At 42.4% G+C, this 20,528-nt stretch overlaps 1 protein-coding gene across 2 annotated transcripts in view; it reads right to left on the bottom strand.

Annotated features, from left to right (window-relative positions):
• Positions 1-12,247, bottom strand: part of Atg5 (autophagy related 5) — a 132,684-nt gene extending 120,437 nt beyond the window's left edge. The window contains exons 1-2 of one of the 2 annotated variants that reach the window (XM_008850300.3): positions 12,018-12,247; positions 1,416-1,576 (exon numbers count right to left, since the gene is read on the bottom strand). In XM_008850300.3, the coding sequence (XP_008848522.1) occupies positions 1,416-1,523 (108 nt within the window). In that variant the 5' untranslated portion in view covers positions 1,524-1,576; positions 12,018-12,247. Of the gene's footprint in view, positions 1-1,415; positions 1,577-12,017 lie in introns of those variants that run through there. The other variant, XM_029554639.1, reaches the window with a different exon arrangement.
• Positions 12,248-20,528: the final 8,281 nt, after the last annotated feature.

The following is a 20,528-nucleotide window of genomic DNA, read 5'->3' on the forward strand; positions in this document are numbered from 1 at the left end:
TCATATTTAAACAGTTTCATATATAATGAAGGAAAAAAGAGCTTTTTACTTGAAATTTTAACTGTAGAAACTATGTCAACTATCAAAGTTTCATCTACAAGTAAATGATTTCTCAGTTACTGCATTTGAACAACAGTATACAGATACACTCTTTTTTTTTGGTCTTTTTGAGACAAGTGTCTCCCTGTAGCCGGAGCTCTTTTAAAAAGAGTATCAGAAGCTGGGCGTGGTGGCACACGGCTTTAATCCTAGCACTTGGGAGGCAGAGGTGGGCAGATCTCTGTGAGTTCAAGGCCAGTCTGGTCTACACAGTGAGTTCCAGGACAGCTGGAGCTACAGGGAGACCCCATCTCAAAAAGAACCCCCTCCCCAAAAAAAAGAGTATTAGAAAGCCAGCCAATATTAAGAGTTTAAATCAGAAAAAAAACCCCACTTCTTTGAAAATAAAACCCCACTTCTTTGAAAATAAAACTTAGCCTGTAATCCCAGCACTTGGGAGGTAGAGGTAGAAAGATCAGGAGTTCAAGGTTATCCTCAGCTACAAGGCCAACCTGGGCTACCTGAGCTCTTATTTCAAGAAATAAAATCATGGAGTTGGAGAGATGGCTCAGCGGTTAAGAACACTGACTGCTCTTGCAGAGGACCTGGGTTCAACTCCCAGCACCCAGACGGTGGCTACGAACCATCCTTAACTCCAGTTCCAGGGGAATCTGAAGCCCTCTTCTGACCTCTGCGGCATTGCACAACACAGGTGCACTCACATACATGCAGGCAATACACTCATACACCTAAAATAAAAATAAAAAAATTTTAAAAAAAGAAGTAAAATCATGGGAGCTAGAGAAATGGCAGCAGTTAAGAGCACTGGCTGTTCTTGCAGAGGACCCAGATTCAACTCCCAGCACCCATATGGTAGCTAACAACCATCCTAACTCCAGTTCCAATGGATCTGACTCCCTCTTCTGACCTACACAGCATTGCACGACACAGATGCACTTATATACATTCAGGCAACACACTCATACTTCCACCTTACTTTCTCAGACTGATCTCTCATTGAATCTGGAGCTCACTGGTTTGGTTAGATTAGCTAGCTAGCCAGGAAGCCCTAGAAATCCTCCTGTCTCTGCCTCCCCAGAGCAAACAGTACAGGCACACACCCAGTTTTTTATGTGGGTGCCAGGGAGCCAAACTCAGTTCCTCATGCCTAAGTGAGAATCACTCTACCAACTGAGCCATCTCCCAAGCCAATAGAGGAGATCTTTATTTTCTTTTTTTCTTGTCTGTGTTTTCTAATTTTTTCTAAAGCATGGATTAGTTGTATATAAACTGTTAATAGTCTCCAGATTCTCAGGATTTTATTTACAAAAGTAGACAAAGTTAAATATCTCCTTTACCACGACTAGCATACTTACATAGTACGGTTCTGCTTCCCGTTCAGTTATCTCATCCTGATACAAAGTGAAACAAGTTGGAATCCGTCCAAACCACACATCTCGAAGCACATCTTTGTCATCTGACATTCTTCCAGTGAGTAAAGCAGTACATATAGGCTTTTTCTTCTGCCAAAGCCAAACTGAAAACAAAATGAAGAACATTCGTTAGGTCTTTGCAAGAATAAATGAAGCTTAAAGACAGAAAATGAATTCCAAAAAAACTTCACCTTAAAAAAATGATCAAGCCAGCACAGTTGCACACACAAGTAGTCCAAATTATTCAGGAAGCTGAGGCTAGAGGATTGCATAAATCCAGGAGTGCAGGGTTATCACTTTTAAAAAACAAAGTGGTGCACACACCTGAAATCTCAGCATGGAGGGTATAGAGAATCAGGAATTCAAGGTCATCTTCAGCTACAGAGTTATAGATAGAGACCATGGTAGACTACATGAGACCCCATCTCAAAGAAAAAGGTTATAGAAGTAATCAAGTTAAAATTCACATGCAGAAACTGGCAAGATGAGTCAGTGGTTAAGAGCCCTGGCTGATATAACAGAAGATGCAGCTTCGTCTCCAAGCACCCATATCAGGTAGTTCACAACTACCTATTACTCCAATTCCAGGGTATCCAAAGGCCTATCCTAGGCTCCTGCATGCACATGGTACACATACTCAGGCCCAAACATACACATAAAATAAATATGTAAAGTTCATATGCAAAGCCCAGAGTGGTGGTGCATGCTTATGATCCCTGTGCTACAAAGGCAGAGATCACAGAAAAGTTAGAGGCAAGAGCCAATCTCAAAAAAAAAAAATTTTTTTTATAAGTAATATTCATTAAATTGTCAGGTAATGAGCTACGTGGAAATGGAAATTACACTTCTGTCACCCTTTCAAACCCAGAACAGCCTTGTCATTTATCTAAAAGAGAGCCCTTTACCTGTGCCCTATGAGCCTCAACAGCCTAATTTCAAAAGACCATTCCCATAATTACACCCACTCCATCCAACACACTTAACCTCTCCTACTCCATATATTATTCTTTCTGGAAGAAAAAAAAAAAATCGGTCAGGTCTACAGACATAGCTCAGTTGGTAGACTATTTACCCAGCATGCACTAAGTCCTGGGTTTAAACAATGACACCACATGAATCACAAGTGGTGGCATATGCCCACAATCCCAATACTCCAGTGAGTTCAAGGTCAGCCTGGGCTACATAAGTCCCTGTCAAAAATTTTTTTTCTTGCTCATACTGGAAAAATCTTTACAAAGCTTATTGCCCTTTCTAAATTTCTAAATCTGAAACTCAAAATCTGGTCCAAAATTTGATCCTGCCAATATTTCCAGCCTTAATTACTATACTCCCTTTTATAACCCTCTAACAATAGTAGCCCCCTAACCTTGCTCTGTTGCCCTGTTGCTCCCCTGTCCTAGTAATGCTCTTTTCTTCCATATTTACCTCTTATCGAAGACCAGGCTAGCCTCAATATCACAGAGATCCACCTACCTCAGCCTCCAGAGTCTGGGATTAAAGACATGCACCACCTTTTTTCATTCTTAAAATAATTATTTTTACTTTGTGTATGTGTGTGAGCACGCATGCACACCACAGTGCATGTATAGAGATCAAAGACAACTTTCAGGAATCCGTTCTCTTCTTTCACCATGTGGGTTCTTCAAATAAAAACATGCTTAGATTCTACACTCAGAAGAAAATTTTCCAAGTTTGCAAACCACACAAAATGAGCTCAGTGAAAGTAAGAAACACCTCATTACTTCCTTACTATAGAACGTTCTCTAAAATAAATTTACGGACTGGAGAGATGACAGTACAGCTAAGAGCTGCTTACTGCTTTTCCAGAAGACCTGAGTTCAGTTCCCAGCACCCATGTCAGGCAGCTCACAACTGCCTATAATTCTAGCTCCAGGGGATCTGACACTCTCTTCTGGCCTCATCAGGCACGCACACATATGCGATATACATTCACACACACATTCACATAAATTTAAAATTTTAAAAATATTTTACTTATTTTTATTTTATGTGTATTAGAGTATTGCCTGCATATATGTAAGTGCACCTGCGTTGTGCAATACATGCGGAGGTCAGAAGAAGGCATCGGATCCCCTTGAACTGAAGTTACGGACAGTTGTTAGCTGCCATGTGGGTGCTGCAAACTGAACCCGAGTCCTCAGCAAGAGCAGCCAATACTCTTAACTATCGAGTCGTCTGTCCAGCCCCACATAAATTTAATTCTTTTAAAATAAAATTGGAGCTGGAAAGATGGCTCAGAGGCTAGGAGCACTGGCTGCTCTTGCAGAAGACCTGGGTTTGATTCCTAGCATCCATATGGCAGCTAATAACTGTCCATAACTCCAGTTCCAGGGTGTCTGATACAATCTTCTGGTCTCTGTGGACATTGTATAACATAGGTGTGTTTACAAACATACAGACAAAACACTCATACACATATGCTAAGAAAAAGGGAAAGGGTTCTAGAGATATCTCTGAGTAACAGAGTGCTTGCCTACCAAGAGTGATGCCTAAGGCCAGCCTCAGTACCACAAATAACAATTCAATATCAATATATACAGAATGGTTTTCCCTTAAATTCCAACAGTAATTTCCAGACACTGGATTCAATCCCATTACCTGACCCTCCCCCCCAAAAAAAGTCACCATCAATATTGTCACACTGGTAGGAAATATAATTAATGAAACTGAAACTTAAATTGGTACTTGAACACCTAAGAAGAGCCGTCACTATAGACTCTTCCCTTCTCTCCAGGAAATGATGACCTGATTGGCTGGTGTCCAGGAGGCCATTTAAGATATGTCTATTAATAGGCAGGGATCACCAAAATACCATGCACATGGAAGTGGCTCCCTCTTCTCGCTGGCCACCCTGCTTTCTTTCTGTGTCATTCTCTTCTGCCTTTTCCGTGAGAACAGAAAGAAGAAACAGCCAACACTCTCTACTCTTAGTTTCTGAGTCCCCCCCCCACCCAAAAGAAATAAAAGGATAGATTTCAAGAAATAGAAAAGAGCTCAAAACTCAACTACAGGCATGGGTTTCAACATTTTGTATTCCAGTCACATTCATGAACATTCTATGGTAGGGTTCTGATTTTAGGTATAAAAACCAATAAAAAATAAATTGATCACTTATTTCCTACATGCCATTATTTCTTTTTGTTTTTGACAGGGCCTCACACTGTAGTCCAGGAGAGACTCCAGCTCTCATCAATCCTGCAACAGCCTCCCCATTGCTGGCCACAACATTTGGCCCACCATTTACAGATATACTTCTTACAGGATTTTGAGGGAAGAAGCTGACTGAGGCAAGGCACAATCTGGTGACATAAATTTTGCAAAACAGTCTAACAGACTTGTGAAATGTAAACAGGGTTACTTACTACCTCAAATTGTACATTCAAATAGAACTTTAAAATATCTTTTTTTAATTTTTTTTTTTTTTTAAGTGTGAGTGTATTGCCTGCATGTGTGTAAGTGCAACCATGTCATGCAATGCCTGCAGAGGTCAGAAGAGAGCATCGAATCCCTTGGAACTGGAGTTACAGACAGTTGTTAGCTGCCATGTAGGTACTGGGAATTGAAGCTGGGTCCTCTGCAAGAGCAGCCAGTGCTCTTAACTGATGAGCTAGTGTGGTCTGGCCTCCATAGACACTGCACACATATTGTACACATATATTCATGCATACACAACACTCATACATGGAAAATAAAAATAAATACACATTTTTTTAAAAAAAAGCAGCAGGGACTAAAGAGAAAGATGGGACTAGGGATGTAGCTCAGTGGTTGAATACCTGATTAGCATTCATGGGGTTTTTTAGTTCAATTTCCAGAATTTTATAAAAAAAAGGCTTTAAAAACTAAGAATAATGAAAAACATTATAAAACAAACAAGAATTATAAGAATAAAGGAAAGAAATAGCTAAAAAATTATTCATCAAATGCAACCTAGTAATATGCAACCTAGTCAACAAAACTGATCCTTTGATATACCTAGCAATGTGGCATATGCTAGGTAACTACAGAACAACTTTTAAAAATCTTAGTCATGGCTCAGTGGTTAAGAGCACTGGCTGCTCTTGCAGAGGGCCTGGGTTCAATTCCCAGCACCTATATGGCAGCTAACAACCATCTGTAACTCCAGTTCCAGGGGACTCTGACATCCTCTTCTGACCTCCAAGAGTACTGCATGACACAGATGCACTTACATACACACAGGCAATACACTCAGACATATAAAATTTAAAAACAAAACAAAACAAAAAAAGCCTTAGTCATTAGCTGGGTGTGGTGGCACACACCCTTAACTCCAGCACTCAAGAGGCAGAGGCTGGTGGATCTCTATGAGGTTGAGGCTATCCTGATCTACATAGTGAGTTTCAGGCCAGCTGGAGCTAGAGGTAGACCCTGTCTCAAAATGACAAAAAACTTAAGTCACTGTTCCATGCCTCCACACGTGCTAGGGTCTCCCTCTAAAGTAGCATTCCTACTTTGTCTTCAGCTTGGACATCACTCAGCACTGAGCTCTCAAGAGCCTGTCTTCTCCTCACGACTCAGATAAATCCTTTCCCCTCAGTTCCTTTACTTTTCCTCTCTGCAGTACTGACAAGCTTGTCTTATTTGTACATACATCACCTGCAGTAAACAGTAACGCATTTCCTTGTAGAAAAGGATCACATTCCACACATCTTTTTACTGCTGATATTTGAACATTTCTAGAGAGACTACAGAAGACCCCAAAATAATCTGAGCATATTAGATTAGATAAAATCAAATAATAATAGTACTGGTGGGGGTAGGGAAGTTGAAGCAAGGCTCTGTAGCCTAGGGTAGACTCAAACTCACTATGTAGCATATACTGGCCTTGAATCCTTGATCCTCCTGCCCTTCCCCCAAGTGCTGAGATTATAGACATGTACTATCTTGTAACTGTAATCTTTAAACTCCAGAAGCAACATATATTTTACATTACCTCATACTTGATATATACAACCCTATACATTCTCATTTTATACAAATGATGAATTTGAGATGGAAAACTTGAATTTTTCCTAAAAACTTGTAGTTTGTAAAGAGTTGCAAGGCATGGTTGTACACACTTTTAATTCCAGTACTTGGGAGGCAGAGGCAGATGGAGCTCTGAAATTGAGGTCACCCTGGTCTACATAATGAGTTCCAAGCCAACTGGGGCTACAGGGAGACCCTGCCTAAAGCAAACAAACAAGAGTCAAGAGTCAAAACTAGAAGATACACTCAGATTTCCTAATCTCATTCTTTGCATCATACCATAATGTTTGCCAACATCCCTTCTAACCCCAAATATCCCTTTGTCCATGGTAACTATAGAATCAAATATTACTTTGTAAGAGCTTTTATAAGAAGGAGTTCATTATTACTAGATCTGTAGTGTTCAAAGAATTTTAAAATATTTGGAACTTTGAAGCTGGAGAGCTGGCTCAGTTGGTAAAGTGCCTGCTGCATAAACATAAAGACCCAAGTTCAGATGCCCAGCACCTACTTTTATGCCAGGTGAAGTAGCATGCTTCTGTAACCCCAGCACTGCAGAAGCAGAGACAAAAGACCCCTGGAGCTTGCTGACCAATCAGCTAGACTCTATGGAGAGCTCCAGGTTCTATGAGAGACCCTGTCTCAAATAATATGGTAAGGAGTGATTAAGGAAGACCTCCTACATCTACCTCTGACTTATATATACACATTCCCATATATACATACATACATACGTGAGCACACAAACACATTTGCGTACACCATACATACACACACACATGCAAAATAAATAAATATATTAGAACTTAAAGGATGGGCAGAATATGGATAAAGTCAAACTCAGATGCTCTTCAACAAACAGTGGGATTACATATCTATAAAAATATCATTTAAGGGGCTGGAGAGATGGCTCAGCAGTTAAGAGTACTGACTGCTCTTGCAGAGGACCCGGGTTCGATTCCCAGCACCCACGTGGTGGCTAGGAACCATCCTTAACTCCAGATCCAGGGGAATCTGAAGCCCTCTTCTGACCTCCATGGCACTGCACAACACAGGTGCACTCACAAACGTGCAGGCAGTACACACATACACATAAAATAAAAATAATAAAATATTTTTAAAATACCATTTAAGTTAAAAATATCACAAGTGGAAACTAGGTAGGTATGGTGGTGACTATAATCCTATTGGGAGGTGGAGGCAAGAGGATCAAGAGTTCAAGGCTAGGCTTGGCTATAAATCAAGTTTGAGACCAGCCTGGGCTACATGAGACATTGTCTCAGAAATTCAAAAAGAAAATATCACATGTTGAAAGTGCATTTAATAACCTACTGAACATCACAGCTTAGCAACACAGTACATGTAGAGTACTGGCTCTTTACCTTCGTGATCTTTCACAACTTGCTGCAGCTGCCAAACATCACAAGAAAGAGAATCATACCACACAGAGCTAGCTAATTTGAAGGTCAGCATTCCAAATTCCAAGTATGGAGTGTAGCTCGGGGATAGAGCACTTGCCTAGCATGCAAGGCTCTGGTTCAATCCCTAGCACTGACAAAGGAGAGCAGGGAAATGGCAGCGTGCAGAAGTCAAAGTACTTAAGAAACTGAGGCAAAAAGATCACAAGTTTGAAAAGCCAGCCTAGGCTTACACAGAATTACACAGAGTCAGCCTGAACAAATCACAGCATTTGTGAAAGGGTTTTTCCTACATACACTATACCACTGTCACCATCAATCCAATTTTGAAGACACTTTTGGAAAAACTTCTAGAAGTTTTTCTTTCATTTTTAAAAGATTTCATTTTATGGGCTGGCAGGGTGGCTCAGCAGGAATAGGCACTTGCTCCCAAGTCTGATAAGTCTGATAACTTGAGTTTGAGCCCCAGGACTCAAACTGCTACCACATGCATGCTCACTCACATAAATAAACACATACACACTAAATAAATAAATAAACAAATAAATAAATGGAGGCCAGAAGAGGGCACCAGGTCCCTCAGAGCTGGAGTTACAGGCATTTGTAGAACACCCAGCTTGCTATAAGTGTGCTGAGATTCAAACTTTTGTCCTTGTGACTACACAGCAAGTACTTTTATGTTGAGCCACAACCCCAGTCCTACAAGTAAGCTTCTTGAGGATAGAGGCTTCTTGACTACTCTATTTCTGAATAGAGTTCAGGGCTAAAGACACAAGTCCCCAATCAACATGTTAATCAATTAGTCCTCGGCAAATACACAGCAAGGTATACACAATCAATAGTCCCCTTTAAAAAAACATTCTATTATTTTTACTTTATGTGTATGAGCCTGCATATACAGAAGAGCACCATGTCGTGCAGTGCCCATGAAGTCAGAAGAGGGCACTGGGTCCCCTATAACTGTACTTACAGACAGTTGTGATGTGCCAGGCAGGTGCTGGGAATTGAACCACCATCTTGTGCAAGAGCAGCAACTGCTCTCAACCTCTGAGCCTTCTCTCCAGCCCCAATTAAAGTCCCTTTAATACTACATACCTAGAAACGTTAACCCATTGCTGAAGCTATTTTTGCTGACAAAGTTCCCAACTACCTAGAAAGTATTTAAAATACAAAATACTCATCAGAAAAAGTTTAGGAATAATCAAAAATAATATATGCTGTCCAGGCCTGGCAGCACAGGGCTACAATTCCAACTATTACAGGAGGATCGTAAATTCAAAGCCTGTCTAGGCTATAGAGTAAATTCAAGGTCAGCCTACTCAACTTGGTGGAGACTGGTCTCAAAATAAAAAGTAAGAGGGCTAGGGCTACAGCTCAATGGTACGGCACTACTTTTATAGCTGTGTAAGTTCTAGGTTCAAATCCCAGTACTGTCAAGAATAATAATAAATGGGGGCAGGAGAGATGACTCAGCGGTTAAGAACACTGGTTGTTCTTACAGAAGACCTGGGTTTGAATCCCAGCACCCACATGGCAGCTAACAACTGTCTGTAACTCCAGTTCCAGGGGATTTGATGGCCTCTTCTGTCCTCCATGGGCATTGCATGACACGGGTGCACTTACCTACATGTGGGCAATACACACATATACATAAAATACAAATAATAAATAAAATATTTTAAAAAAGAATAATAAATGGACACTAGCTAGTCTCCCCTAAAATTAACAAATAACCTCGATTGTGGGTATAAAGTCCCTCTATTCACCTAATCCATCTATTTCCCTATTTTCCTATATTACTATTCCGTATCTTCTCCCTCAGATTTCCAAATGGCCTTCCTCTTCCACTCTCTCAGCTGATGTCTGATTTCTATTTCCTCTTTAGCCATCACTGTGGTTCAGTCTTCCTCAGCAGGGGTTTTACAGAACTGCCCCACCCTGGGGTGCGGAGTAGGGGAGGAGAGGATTTTACAACTCTCCTACACGGTGAAATGCCCCAGGGGTCAGTCACTTCCTTTCAGAGGACCACTTACACTTTTATAACTCCCATTTATATCTTCAGCTCAGCTCGAACTGCAGAGATTGTTTTACATACTATCACATACTGGCTTTGCCATTTGGGATTTAACATGCACAACTGAAAACCAATTTCACATCTTCCTCCTCTCCCCAGTTCTCCACCGTCTTCTCCATTTCACTTAAGTGGCAATTATGTTCTTTAGTTGCTCCCAGCCACAAACCTTAGAATCACCCCTAACTATTCTTCCATACCTGACTGCTCTAGTTTAAAGCAACCACCTCCACTACTAGCACACCAGATTCAAGCCACCTCGACCTTTAACACAGATAAATATTCTTATTTCTGCCCACTCTGCTCAGTCAACATAACAATCAGATCATTTTAAAACCCAATCTGGATCAATTTGCTCCTGACACAAACCCATCTCACTAAAAGTTCTTACAAAGTCCTGCAGGACCCTATACAACCTTGCCCCATAGAACATTCCTCTTCCCCTTTGCTCAATCTTTTTTAGTCAAATTAGCTAGTACTCTCCCGTTTCAGCTTCTGTGGCAGCGCCAATGGATTGTTCTACAGGGCACCTTTTATCACTTTTAGGACTTCAGTCAAATATCTTTTCTATGGCCACAGCTATGATTTCCTGCCCACACTACCAACTTTACTCATTCTCTTTCATTGATTTATCCTTTCTCTAGCACTTTATATCCCGACATACACTTTAATTTTTCTATCAATATCTTCTCATTCCCAATCCCAAACTTCACAATGGCAGGGGCTTTTATTGTTTACTGTTCTATCCAGTGCCTAGAACAGATCAGGTACTCAGCATTTGTGAAATTAATATACTGAACCTACACTTGGTATGTTTATGCTATTCTAAAACTCCATAGAGTCCCATTCTACCTATTTTTTCACAATTCTAACTATTGTACCTTTGGAGGTCAAAGATACATGTTTGTTTGTTGTGATTTTTGGTTTTGTTTTTTGAGTCAGGGTCTTACACTGTAGCCCAGGCTGGCCTCCAACTCAGTGCACTCCTACCTCAGGATCTCAAGTGCAAGGATTATAGGTTTGAGCCACCAGAATCAGTTGGGTTTTGTTTTCTGTTTGTTTGTTTGTTTGTTTGTGTTTTGTGATGCTCAGGATTGAAACCAGAGCCTTGTGCATGCTAGGTTGTTTTGAGCTTTAGTGGGTTTTGTTTTGTGTTTTTTGAAAGGCTTGTGCTCCTCAGGATGGCCACTATGTTTCTAAAGCTGGCCTGACCCTCCTACCTCCACCTCCCCAGGGAGTAAAGATATGGGCCACCAAACTGGGCTCAGAGGACAAGTTTAGCTTAGTGTAAAATTCTAACACTGTTCACAACTGCTAGCCCCAGGCCAACATCCTCATTTTCAAATTCAAAATTCAACAGCTCCCACTAATGAAATCACAAGTATTTCGGTTAGACCCAAGTACACAGAATCAAGGACTCAAGAGATTTACCAGGTTAATTCTTAAAAGCTTTGAATATTCAGCTGTTTGATAAATCTCTGGGTTCTGATTCCTGAAATCATGCTGTGCTTCCTAGAAAAATGCTAAAAAGCCTCAGGAAAAAAAAAAAATGTACAGCCAATCCAGTTCCTAGGTTCCTCAAGTTTGAGTATGCTTTGGAAATGATCCGAACAAAGTATAACTAAAGCAACGAAAGTGTTCTACCATCAGAAAATGCCTTAGTTAGCAATATATCACTGTTATTATTAAAATGCGACTTAAAGAATGGCATTGAAGACAAACTGCCTGGAGTATAAATAATGCGTTAGGGTAGAATCGAAATGCCCCGAAATAATTACGATCTTCCATGAAAAACGCAGGTCCTGAACTTGAGCCTCCGACCCGACGCTACGTTTCCTACCCAGGTAAGGACCCGACACACTACCCAAAGGGACCGGCAGGCTGGCCCAAGGCTCCGGGGGCGGTGTCTCGCCAACCCCACCTCTCCCCGGAGGAAGCACCTTCCTCTCCAGCGCCCTGCCCTCTCCAGACTCGCCTTCCTGCCCCAGCCCTCTTCGGGCCACCCTCCGACACACTTCCTCGCTCCGGGACGTACACAAACCCTACCCGAAGTGCCGTCTCCCTCTCCGGCTTCCCGCCGCGGTGAGGACGCTCAGCGCCCGCTCTGCCTGCCTGACACACACTGTCTTGCAGAGGCGCGGGAGCAGCAGTCCGGACAGCCGCGCAGCCGCAGATCGCACCGTCGCGGAGGTCGCAGCCGAGCCCTGCGGGCACTTCCGCCCTCCCGCAGGTAGTGATCACTGGCGGCAGCGCAGCGGAGCCGGGGAGCCCACCAAGTCCAGTCACCCTCGGCGCCCGGAGATGACGTCACGGAAGCACACGTGGCCTGCACTCCGCCCTCGGAGTTCTGCCCAACCCGGCAGGGCAGGAGTCAGTCCAGAGCTTGCGCAGACGAATCCTGGCGCCTGTAGGCAGAACACAACCTCTCTCAGTTCTGAGGTTCTCTGCTTACAAAGAGTCTGGCACCAGAACACAGGCGTTTGTGTTCCGGCATATTACTGTGACAGTTCGAGAAGAACAGAGAAATAAAAGATCTTGAGACAGCGACTGCGGTGTTCGCGACAGCTTTCCCTGTCGTCACAAAACAGCATTATCAAAGCGTTACTTTTTAAAGAGTGATTTGGGAGCATTGTTTCTTTGGTTTTAAGACAGGGTAGTTCAAGCTCGCCTCCAATCCAGGACAGTCCTCCTACCTCACCCTCTCACAGGTGTGAGTCACCACACCTGACTTTCCAAAGTAATTTCACATCCATTTTCTCAGTTGATCTTCTCAACTCATAGAGAACCACAGTAGGCATTAATGTTTATAAGTAAGCCAAGACGACTGAAGTACTGAACCCTCCCACATTCATCCAAGAGTACCCATTATCATCTTGCTTCTGAAAATCAGTTAATAAACTTACTCTTAAAAACTACTTGACTGGATCTATGCAGAAGTCTTACCAGTCTTTTAAAGGTCGGTTTGTTGGTTTGTCTGGTGTGTGTGTATGTGTGTGTGCCACGTGTGTGCAGGTGCCTGAGGAGGCCAGAAGAGGGCACTGGATCCCTTGGACCTGGAATTAAAGGCAGCTGTGAGCAGCCCAAAGTGCATGCTTGGAACAGAACTTCAGTCCTCTGGAAGAATAGCAAGTGCTACTAATAGCTGAGCTGGGGTTTTTTTTGGTTTTGGTTTGTTGTTTGGTTTTTAGTTGTTGTCGGGACAAGGCCTGACTGACAAACTCTGTGTAGCCAGAGATGACTTAACCCCTGATCCTCCAATATGGTCTTGAATTTATCATGCTCCTTTCTCAGCCTCCCTAGTGCTGGAATTTCTGACATGTGTCACCAACACCTTGCTTTGTCAGCAGCAGCGTAGTACCACCAGAAACACTTCTCTAGGGGCAGTGCTGCCCATGGCAGCCTGAGGAGTTCTTTTCAGTCTTCTATTCAGGGAAGGCCAAGGTTCCTGACTACATCGCAGAGAAGAATTTCAGAATGAGTCGATATGAAGCAGAGTTGGAGCTTATTAAGAAAACAATTTTAACATAGATTTAAGCACAGAGTTAAGAGAAAGGCATTTGGAGAAAGGAGAACATAGCCATCTGTGAATGTGACCTTTCCAGAGAATGATGCTTACTATCTTTAACAATAGACAAATACATGGTTTTGGTGACTCCTAAAGTTACATTATTTAAAGGATTTCTAAAGTACTCCTTCCCCCTTTTTTCTTTCTTTTTCCAGAAATGAGACCATAGAATGATTCCCGAGATATGTTGCACAGGATGATAGTTGATAAGGCATGAGGGATGCAGAAGGGAGTTAAGACATGTTTTTATTGTAAATGAAGTTTATAGTCTTGTTTGTGAGACCCCCAGAAAATTGTAGGTTCACTTGTAAGAATACGAGACCATACTAGAAAATCATAAAACTCCGGCCTTAAACCTGGCTCATTTGCTATTATAATATTCTTATTTGAATACCTCTGTATACAAGGAAAATTGTTTCCATGTAGGCAATCTTCACAGCAAATTTTATTAATTGTACTGGACTTCCTAACTTGACAAGAGACTTCAACCAGACTCTGGAATGCAGAGGCTCCTTTTCCTTTCCATGTCTCCTTATTTTCCTGGTCTTTCTATACTGCCTCAACTCCACAGGATTGTTTTCAAAAGAAGAATCTTCTCAGAGGTTAACAAGTGTAATGGCTTTCAGACAGTTGATTACCATCCATTGGCAGCTCATCAAGTGAGTGGGTCATGACTAATATATCCAGCATATATTAATTATATAAAACAATGGGTTTCAATATAAAATTTCCATACAGATATATTCTGTTTTGATAGTTTCACTCCCTTTACCCTATCTTGTCCCCTCTTACCCTCTGATCTCCTTCCCAATTGTCCCTTTCTACTTTTATTCCTTTTTTTTTTTTTTTTTTTTTTTGAGACAGAGTCTCCCTGTAGCCCCAGCTGTCCTGAAACTCACTATGTAGACCAGGCAGGCCTTGAACTCGCAGAGATCCGCCTGCCTCTGCCTCCCAAGTGCTGGGACTATAGGCATGCACCACCACGCCCAGCATCCTTTTTTTTTTATTATTATTACTGAGTTTCATTAGAGGTGCTTACAAGGGCATGGGTGAGGGGTTGTCTACAGGAGCATGGGCACCTTGCCAGTGGCTACACCACTGAAGACAATGTCTCTTCCTTCCCCCATCAACTATTAACGCCATATACATCCTCAGGGAGGGCTGGGGCCTCATGAGCCCCTCTCCTCTCCATGTCAGGATATTGACAAACCCAATCTCGTGAAGATTTTGTGGTGATCACAGCTGCTGTGAATTCAAGAGTGAGCTATGTCATGCTTAGAACATTCCATGCCACTCCCCTACTCTTCCTTCCTCTATTAAATCTTTCTTCCCCTTCTTCCATCATGTTCTGTATGTCATAGAGGGGTAATATCTCATTTATGACTGAGCAGTCACTTATTTTCAATGTTAGGAAGAAGAGTTGCAAGTAGAAAATAAAGCAACCAACCTCAACAATCCAGATTGACCTGTGTTATAGCCGTGAGAGCTGAGAGCTGACTGGCAGGAATCCACACAGTAGCCATGCTGGTCAAGTGGCAGGGAAGTTTAAGTATGTTCGAGTGTGGAGAGAGTGTTTATAGAGATTGGGTAGTAGTGTTTGTAAAGGACTTAGGGCCCGCATTGTTTGGAAGGACATGTTTGCAAAACAGAATCTGTTGATGCTTGGGGCTGGTAGGTTCTAGGGCTGTATTTCCAAGCAGGGGCTAACAATGCTCCAATAAGGCCCGTCAGTAAGACTGGTGATTTATGACTAGTCAGAGTGGTTTTGACCAGTTATAAGTCTCTGTAGTTAACACTGTCCATTGCAAAAAGAAGTTTCTCGAACCAAAGTTGGCAACAACACTGATGTATGGACATAAGAAATTTAATGCATACATTATGACCATTTAGCAAAATAAAGCAGTAGCCTCCTTATTTGAGCCTATGACCTACCCAACCATGGGCTTTTAGCAAGGTTTACAGTACCAGGTGTGAAGTCCCTCCTGTGAGGTGAACTTCAAAACCACCCAAAAAGCAGTTGGCTACCTCCATAACAGAGTTGTCACTATTTTGCCAGTAGCAACATCTTGCCTGGCTGGTCAATAGTGTTGCAGGCTGGGTCCACAGCCGAGTAATACTGTTGATGATAATTCTCCCCTAGCAGCCTGCATAGCACTTTCCAGCACTATGAAAACTAGCCAACAGAAAGGAAACTTCCAGTCCAATTCCAGCATAATTTCTCTATGTCTTATGTGTGACTAGAGCATGTTGTGTCTTCAACAATAGGGACTTTCCATCTAATTCTCACGGACAACCAACATCAGTGGCAATTACCTGTATTGTTTGAGTTGGGGGGACCTAGAGACCTCCCTGGCTAAAAATTCAAGGATGTAGCCCACCCGTGGCACTGAGATTTTCATTTAATAACCTATGGCTTCTGGGAGCAGATTTATCCATGCATGGCATTCTAATGGCTTTTTTCCCCCTCAATTAAATAAACAATTTCAGAATGTGTGATGTGTCTAAAAAGTAAAAATTGCTTCCTGAAATTTTTACTTCAGTATATATGCAGTGTGCACTGGGTGGGGATAATAAACATATTTCTTAGTATGAATACCAGTCCAAAATTGGAAAGCTATAATTCTCATTCACTTCACCTACTCAAAGCAGAAATTCTCACTAGATTATCCCAAATAATCAGCTACCAGCCTCTTTAAGAGCACTCCTGGCATAGAGGCACATCATCTAAGTGATCCTCCTGTCTCAGCCACCTTAGTGCTGGGATTACAGGTATGCACCAACCACTGAAACAAGCATTTAGAAACTACTTCTTTCAAAAAAAAAAAAAAAGCACCAATGCCTGCCTCACTTGGGCCCACAGGTAAATAAAAGCAGGATGAAAACCAGGCACCTCTGCCTTTATTTTGTGTCTGTACTTTAGCTAAAATCACAGAGCTAAGTCATTGCTCTTTACCTTTTCCTTTGAATCACTTTGAATTCCAGGAGTGCAAAACTTCTTGGGGCAGCCCACTCCCTGCCCCAGATGAGGACAAATAACCAAAAGGCTTCACCTCCCACCCTCAGCAGAATTAATCATTATGCAGAAACCATATCTGACCACCTTGAAGGACCAAACTGGAACAATGATTAAAAGAAGTTACACAGGGACCAGGGTATTAATTATCATACCGTTCCCCAACTACCACCACTTTTTCCTCTTTTTAAGCCTAAAGCTCATATCAGTAACCAAAAGGTGGACTTGGGGCATCACTGAATTGACCTATTTACTCTTCTTCCCAATGTGGCCACATTGAGCAAGTCTCTTTTCTCTGCTTTCCACTCTTACTATTTTAGAGATTAATAGGCTTGGAGGCCATTGAGGGTGGACTCCTCATGATCTGCTTTGGACACCACCCCTTATTTCCATGGTAACACTAGAACTTTCACAACTGCCCTTCCTTAGGATTTAAAATACCATATGAAAAGATGGGGGTATCAGGGTTTTGTTGAGGCCCATTAAGGGAAAGCTTCTTCCTCTTGGTCAAAAGAATGAAATCTGAGTTCTGCCTCTGGCCCTCAGTGGAAACTTGACATCCTCGTCTGCACCAAAGATTAATACTTGACATTCTATTGTCTCCTCCTTTAAGAGTTAATCCAGCTGGTCCTGTCAACCACCTAGGCAGACTGCCCCTCAGGAAAGCTGATTCACCTGAAGATATGCTAAGAAGATGGGAGGAATAATTATTCTTTAATGAGATAATATACTTATACTTCCAAGAAGCTCCTCTCTCAGTGTAGCTGCTTACAGAGCTTCTGCCATGTAGCATTGTTAAGCTTGCCCCCTTTTCTGACTCAAAAGAGCATAACTTTGGGGGCTGAGGAGATGATTCAGTGGTGGTTAAAAACTTGCAGAGGACTCAAGTTCATTTCTCAGCATCCATGTCAAGTGGCTCACAACTGTCTGCAACTCCAACTCCAGTGGATTTGGCACCCTCTTCTGAAATCTACAATCACCTGCACTCACATGCACATACCCACACATTGCCCCTTAATGTGACAGAGAGCATGGAGAACAGCCCCTTCCACCCCCACTAGGCTGCTCTTAGAACACTAAACGGTGGTATTGAAGCTTTCAGCTCTAGAGCCAAGATGGTTCAGACCATGAGCCACTCTTCTGCTTCCCAGACAAGAGAAAGAAGCAGGGTATTAATCAATGTCTGCATGTGCCCACAGTCTGAAAGCACATTTGCACATCTGCATCCCATCAGAACAACTGTAACATACATTTCCATATAGGGGTGACAAAGAAACTAGAGTGTAACATGAGTATATATAAGATGACTCCCCACTGTGTACCGGGCCCAGCCTTTGGGTAGGAACCTATTGAATCTGGCTAGATAAAATAAACTTTATTTCCACCATATACAGCCCCAGTATCCTGCCTCTCTATACAAGTGTCCTACAACATTTGCCCTCTAGTAGAGGCCCAAGGGCACTTAGAGAGGCAGCTCCCCACAACCCCTCCCACATTCCCCCTTTGAGGTTTGGACCTCCTTCAGGGTCAAAGAGCATCATCTTGGTTTAGGGTTTTGTTTTTGGTTTTGTTTGTTTGTTTGATGTGCTGCCATCTTCCTTTTGACCGTGGCCTCACTGAAGCTGGAGACTGACTTTGTAATTAGGGGAGTTAAACAAGGTAGAATCAGACAAGTTCCTCAAACCAAAAGTACAACACTTATGAGGATCTGAATCCTCCAAAAGTTGGAAACCATAACCCAAACAATTCCCTGGGATTCCATCTCTTTTAGTCCTGAACTGGGCTGTGGGCAATTTTTCTCATTTGGTCTGTGATTTCCCTTATGATCTTTTCTTCATCATCTATCTATAAACAGCAGTTGCTCAGATTAAACTTTCCACAAATTCCTCCCCCAGCATGTAATCTAATGCTAAGTGGTTTGATAAATAGCATTGTACATTTTGGTTTGCTGCTTGGTTAGTGTACTAAGGGCCTTTGACGTTTTATTAGTTATTATTTCAACAACAGCCTGTAACCTGATGATACAGTTTAACATACAGAAGTATGATGACCCCAGGACCTGCCTTCTGCCCAGGTTGCTGGAGCATAATGATGGATTATAAACTCAGGGGCCATTTGTCATCTTTCTAGTTGCTGACGGTCTACTTCTCTCTGCATTTCCCAGTCCTCATATACTTGAAATGTTTTTCTTTGAAGAAGGATATGGTGGTGCTCATCTTTAATCCCACTACTCGGGAGGCAGAAGCAGGTGATCTCTGTGAGACTGAAGCCAGCCTGGCCTGCATAACAAATTGCAGACCAGCTGGGGCTACAGAGAGACCCTGTCTCATAAAACCCCCCAAACAACAAAACAAAACCCAACAAAACAAAACCCACTCTAACAAGTGGAAGCAGAAAGAATGATGGACAAATAGCCCCCAACACATAAGATCCTGACCAGTTACGGGGCAGCACAGCATAAGCTGTCCTCCTGCATGTCCACTGTAACCCACCTGAGGCCTGCCATTGGATGTCTGAATTGACATTGTTCTAAACTTGTGGGAGATGAGAGAATTTGGACAGGGGGTGAGGATCTGGTTCAGAGGACTACCCTCCCGCCATTAGGTTTTCTGGGCACTATAGAATCCAAACATGTCATGTAGGAATGACTTTTATATAATGGACATAATTTGGACTAATGTGTTTTAATTATGCTTTGCAAACTCAACAAACCTTGTATCTTGTGACTGGTGTGTCCTGTGATGGGGCATTTGTCTGGCAACCTCAGTTTGGTACCATACCCAAAAAGATAACAAATGAATGAGCGAATGTGGGTATGCTTGGGAATATATACATCAAAGATGAAAAGACAGGATGATCTGTTAAGATTAGGGTGAAGCCAAATTTGTACTCCCCAGTGAAGCTGGAGAAAATGTTTAGAATAAAACTGTGAGTGTGGCCCAGCCTATGATTACAGTTCCAAAGACATCTTGGGCAATGGGTGTCCTCTGAGTTTGGGTCCACTTTTTAAAACCAAATTGGGCTTTTTGTTGTCAGTACTGAGTGTGGCACTCAGACTGTGAATTCTTGCCCCACAGTCAGTTTGTCAGTCTTGACACTAAGAATGCTGTGGCTGTGAGTGCTTGTAGGCAGGATGGTAAGCCTTGGGTGATGGAGTCAAGTTGCTTGGAGAAGCATGCTACTGGACTGTATTGGTTACTTTTCTGTTGCTATGATAAAATACCAATTTGTGCCTTGCAAAGAATGAAATATTGCTTTTTGACGGTGGGCTCAGCCCTTAGCTTTAGTTTTTTTTATTATTGGGGATATGTTCTAGGCCAGTCCAGGACCTGTTTTCAGCTCTTATTCCAGGTATCTTGAAGGGGAGCCCAGGTCCCTGTTGTTGACATTCTTTGAGGCTGAAGAGGTGCCACTTTTCTCCCTGGGTAACTGTGAAAGTCATGATATTTTTTTCTGGCTTCTCCAGGGTCAAGGCTGCTTGACCATGGGGGTTAAAAGTTATTTGTACCTGCAGTTTTCAAAAAAATGTCTAAAGGCACAGGACAGTCAGGGTGGTATAGGAACTTGTAAATTTCACAGCCTCCTAGATTACATCACTAAAGCGGTAGCAAAGGGTAGTAGGCTCAACTATCTGCGGCTCCCACAATAGTGGTGTGTCTTTGAGAAAGAGGGTCCATAGGCTGAATCACTGCCAAATGTGTCACCCTAGTATCCACCATAAAGACTATGGGCTGGCTCCCTACACTCATCTGGGCCATAAGCTCCTAGGGGTATAACAAAATGGAGTCCCGTCTGTTCTAGCCTTCCCTCATAATTCCCCATAGCAGTCAAACTGACATTATCTTCTGGGGCTTCATAGGGTCACTGTATAGGCTGATGCTGTCTTTGAATCACCTGGCCTCTCCCATTTCCAGCCAAGAGCTGAGAGCCCAGACAGAGTTCTCTGGTGGTTGGTGGCAGATGTTCTTCCAGTGGCTGT

Source organism: Nannospalax galili, unplaced genomic scaffold, assembly GCF_000622305.1.
Source record: "Nannospalax galili isolate Female #2095 unplaced genomic scaffold, S.galili_v1.0 scaffold324, whole genome shotgun sequence".
Taxonomy (NCBI): Eukaryota; Metazoa; Chordata; class Mammalia; order Rodentia; family Spalacidae; genus Nannospalax; species Nannospalax galili.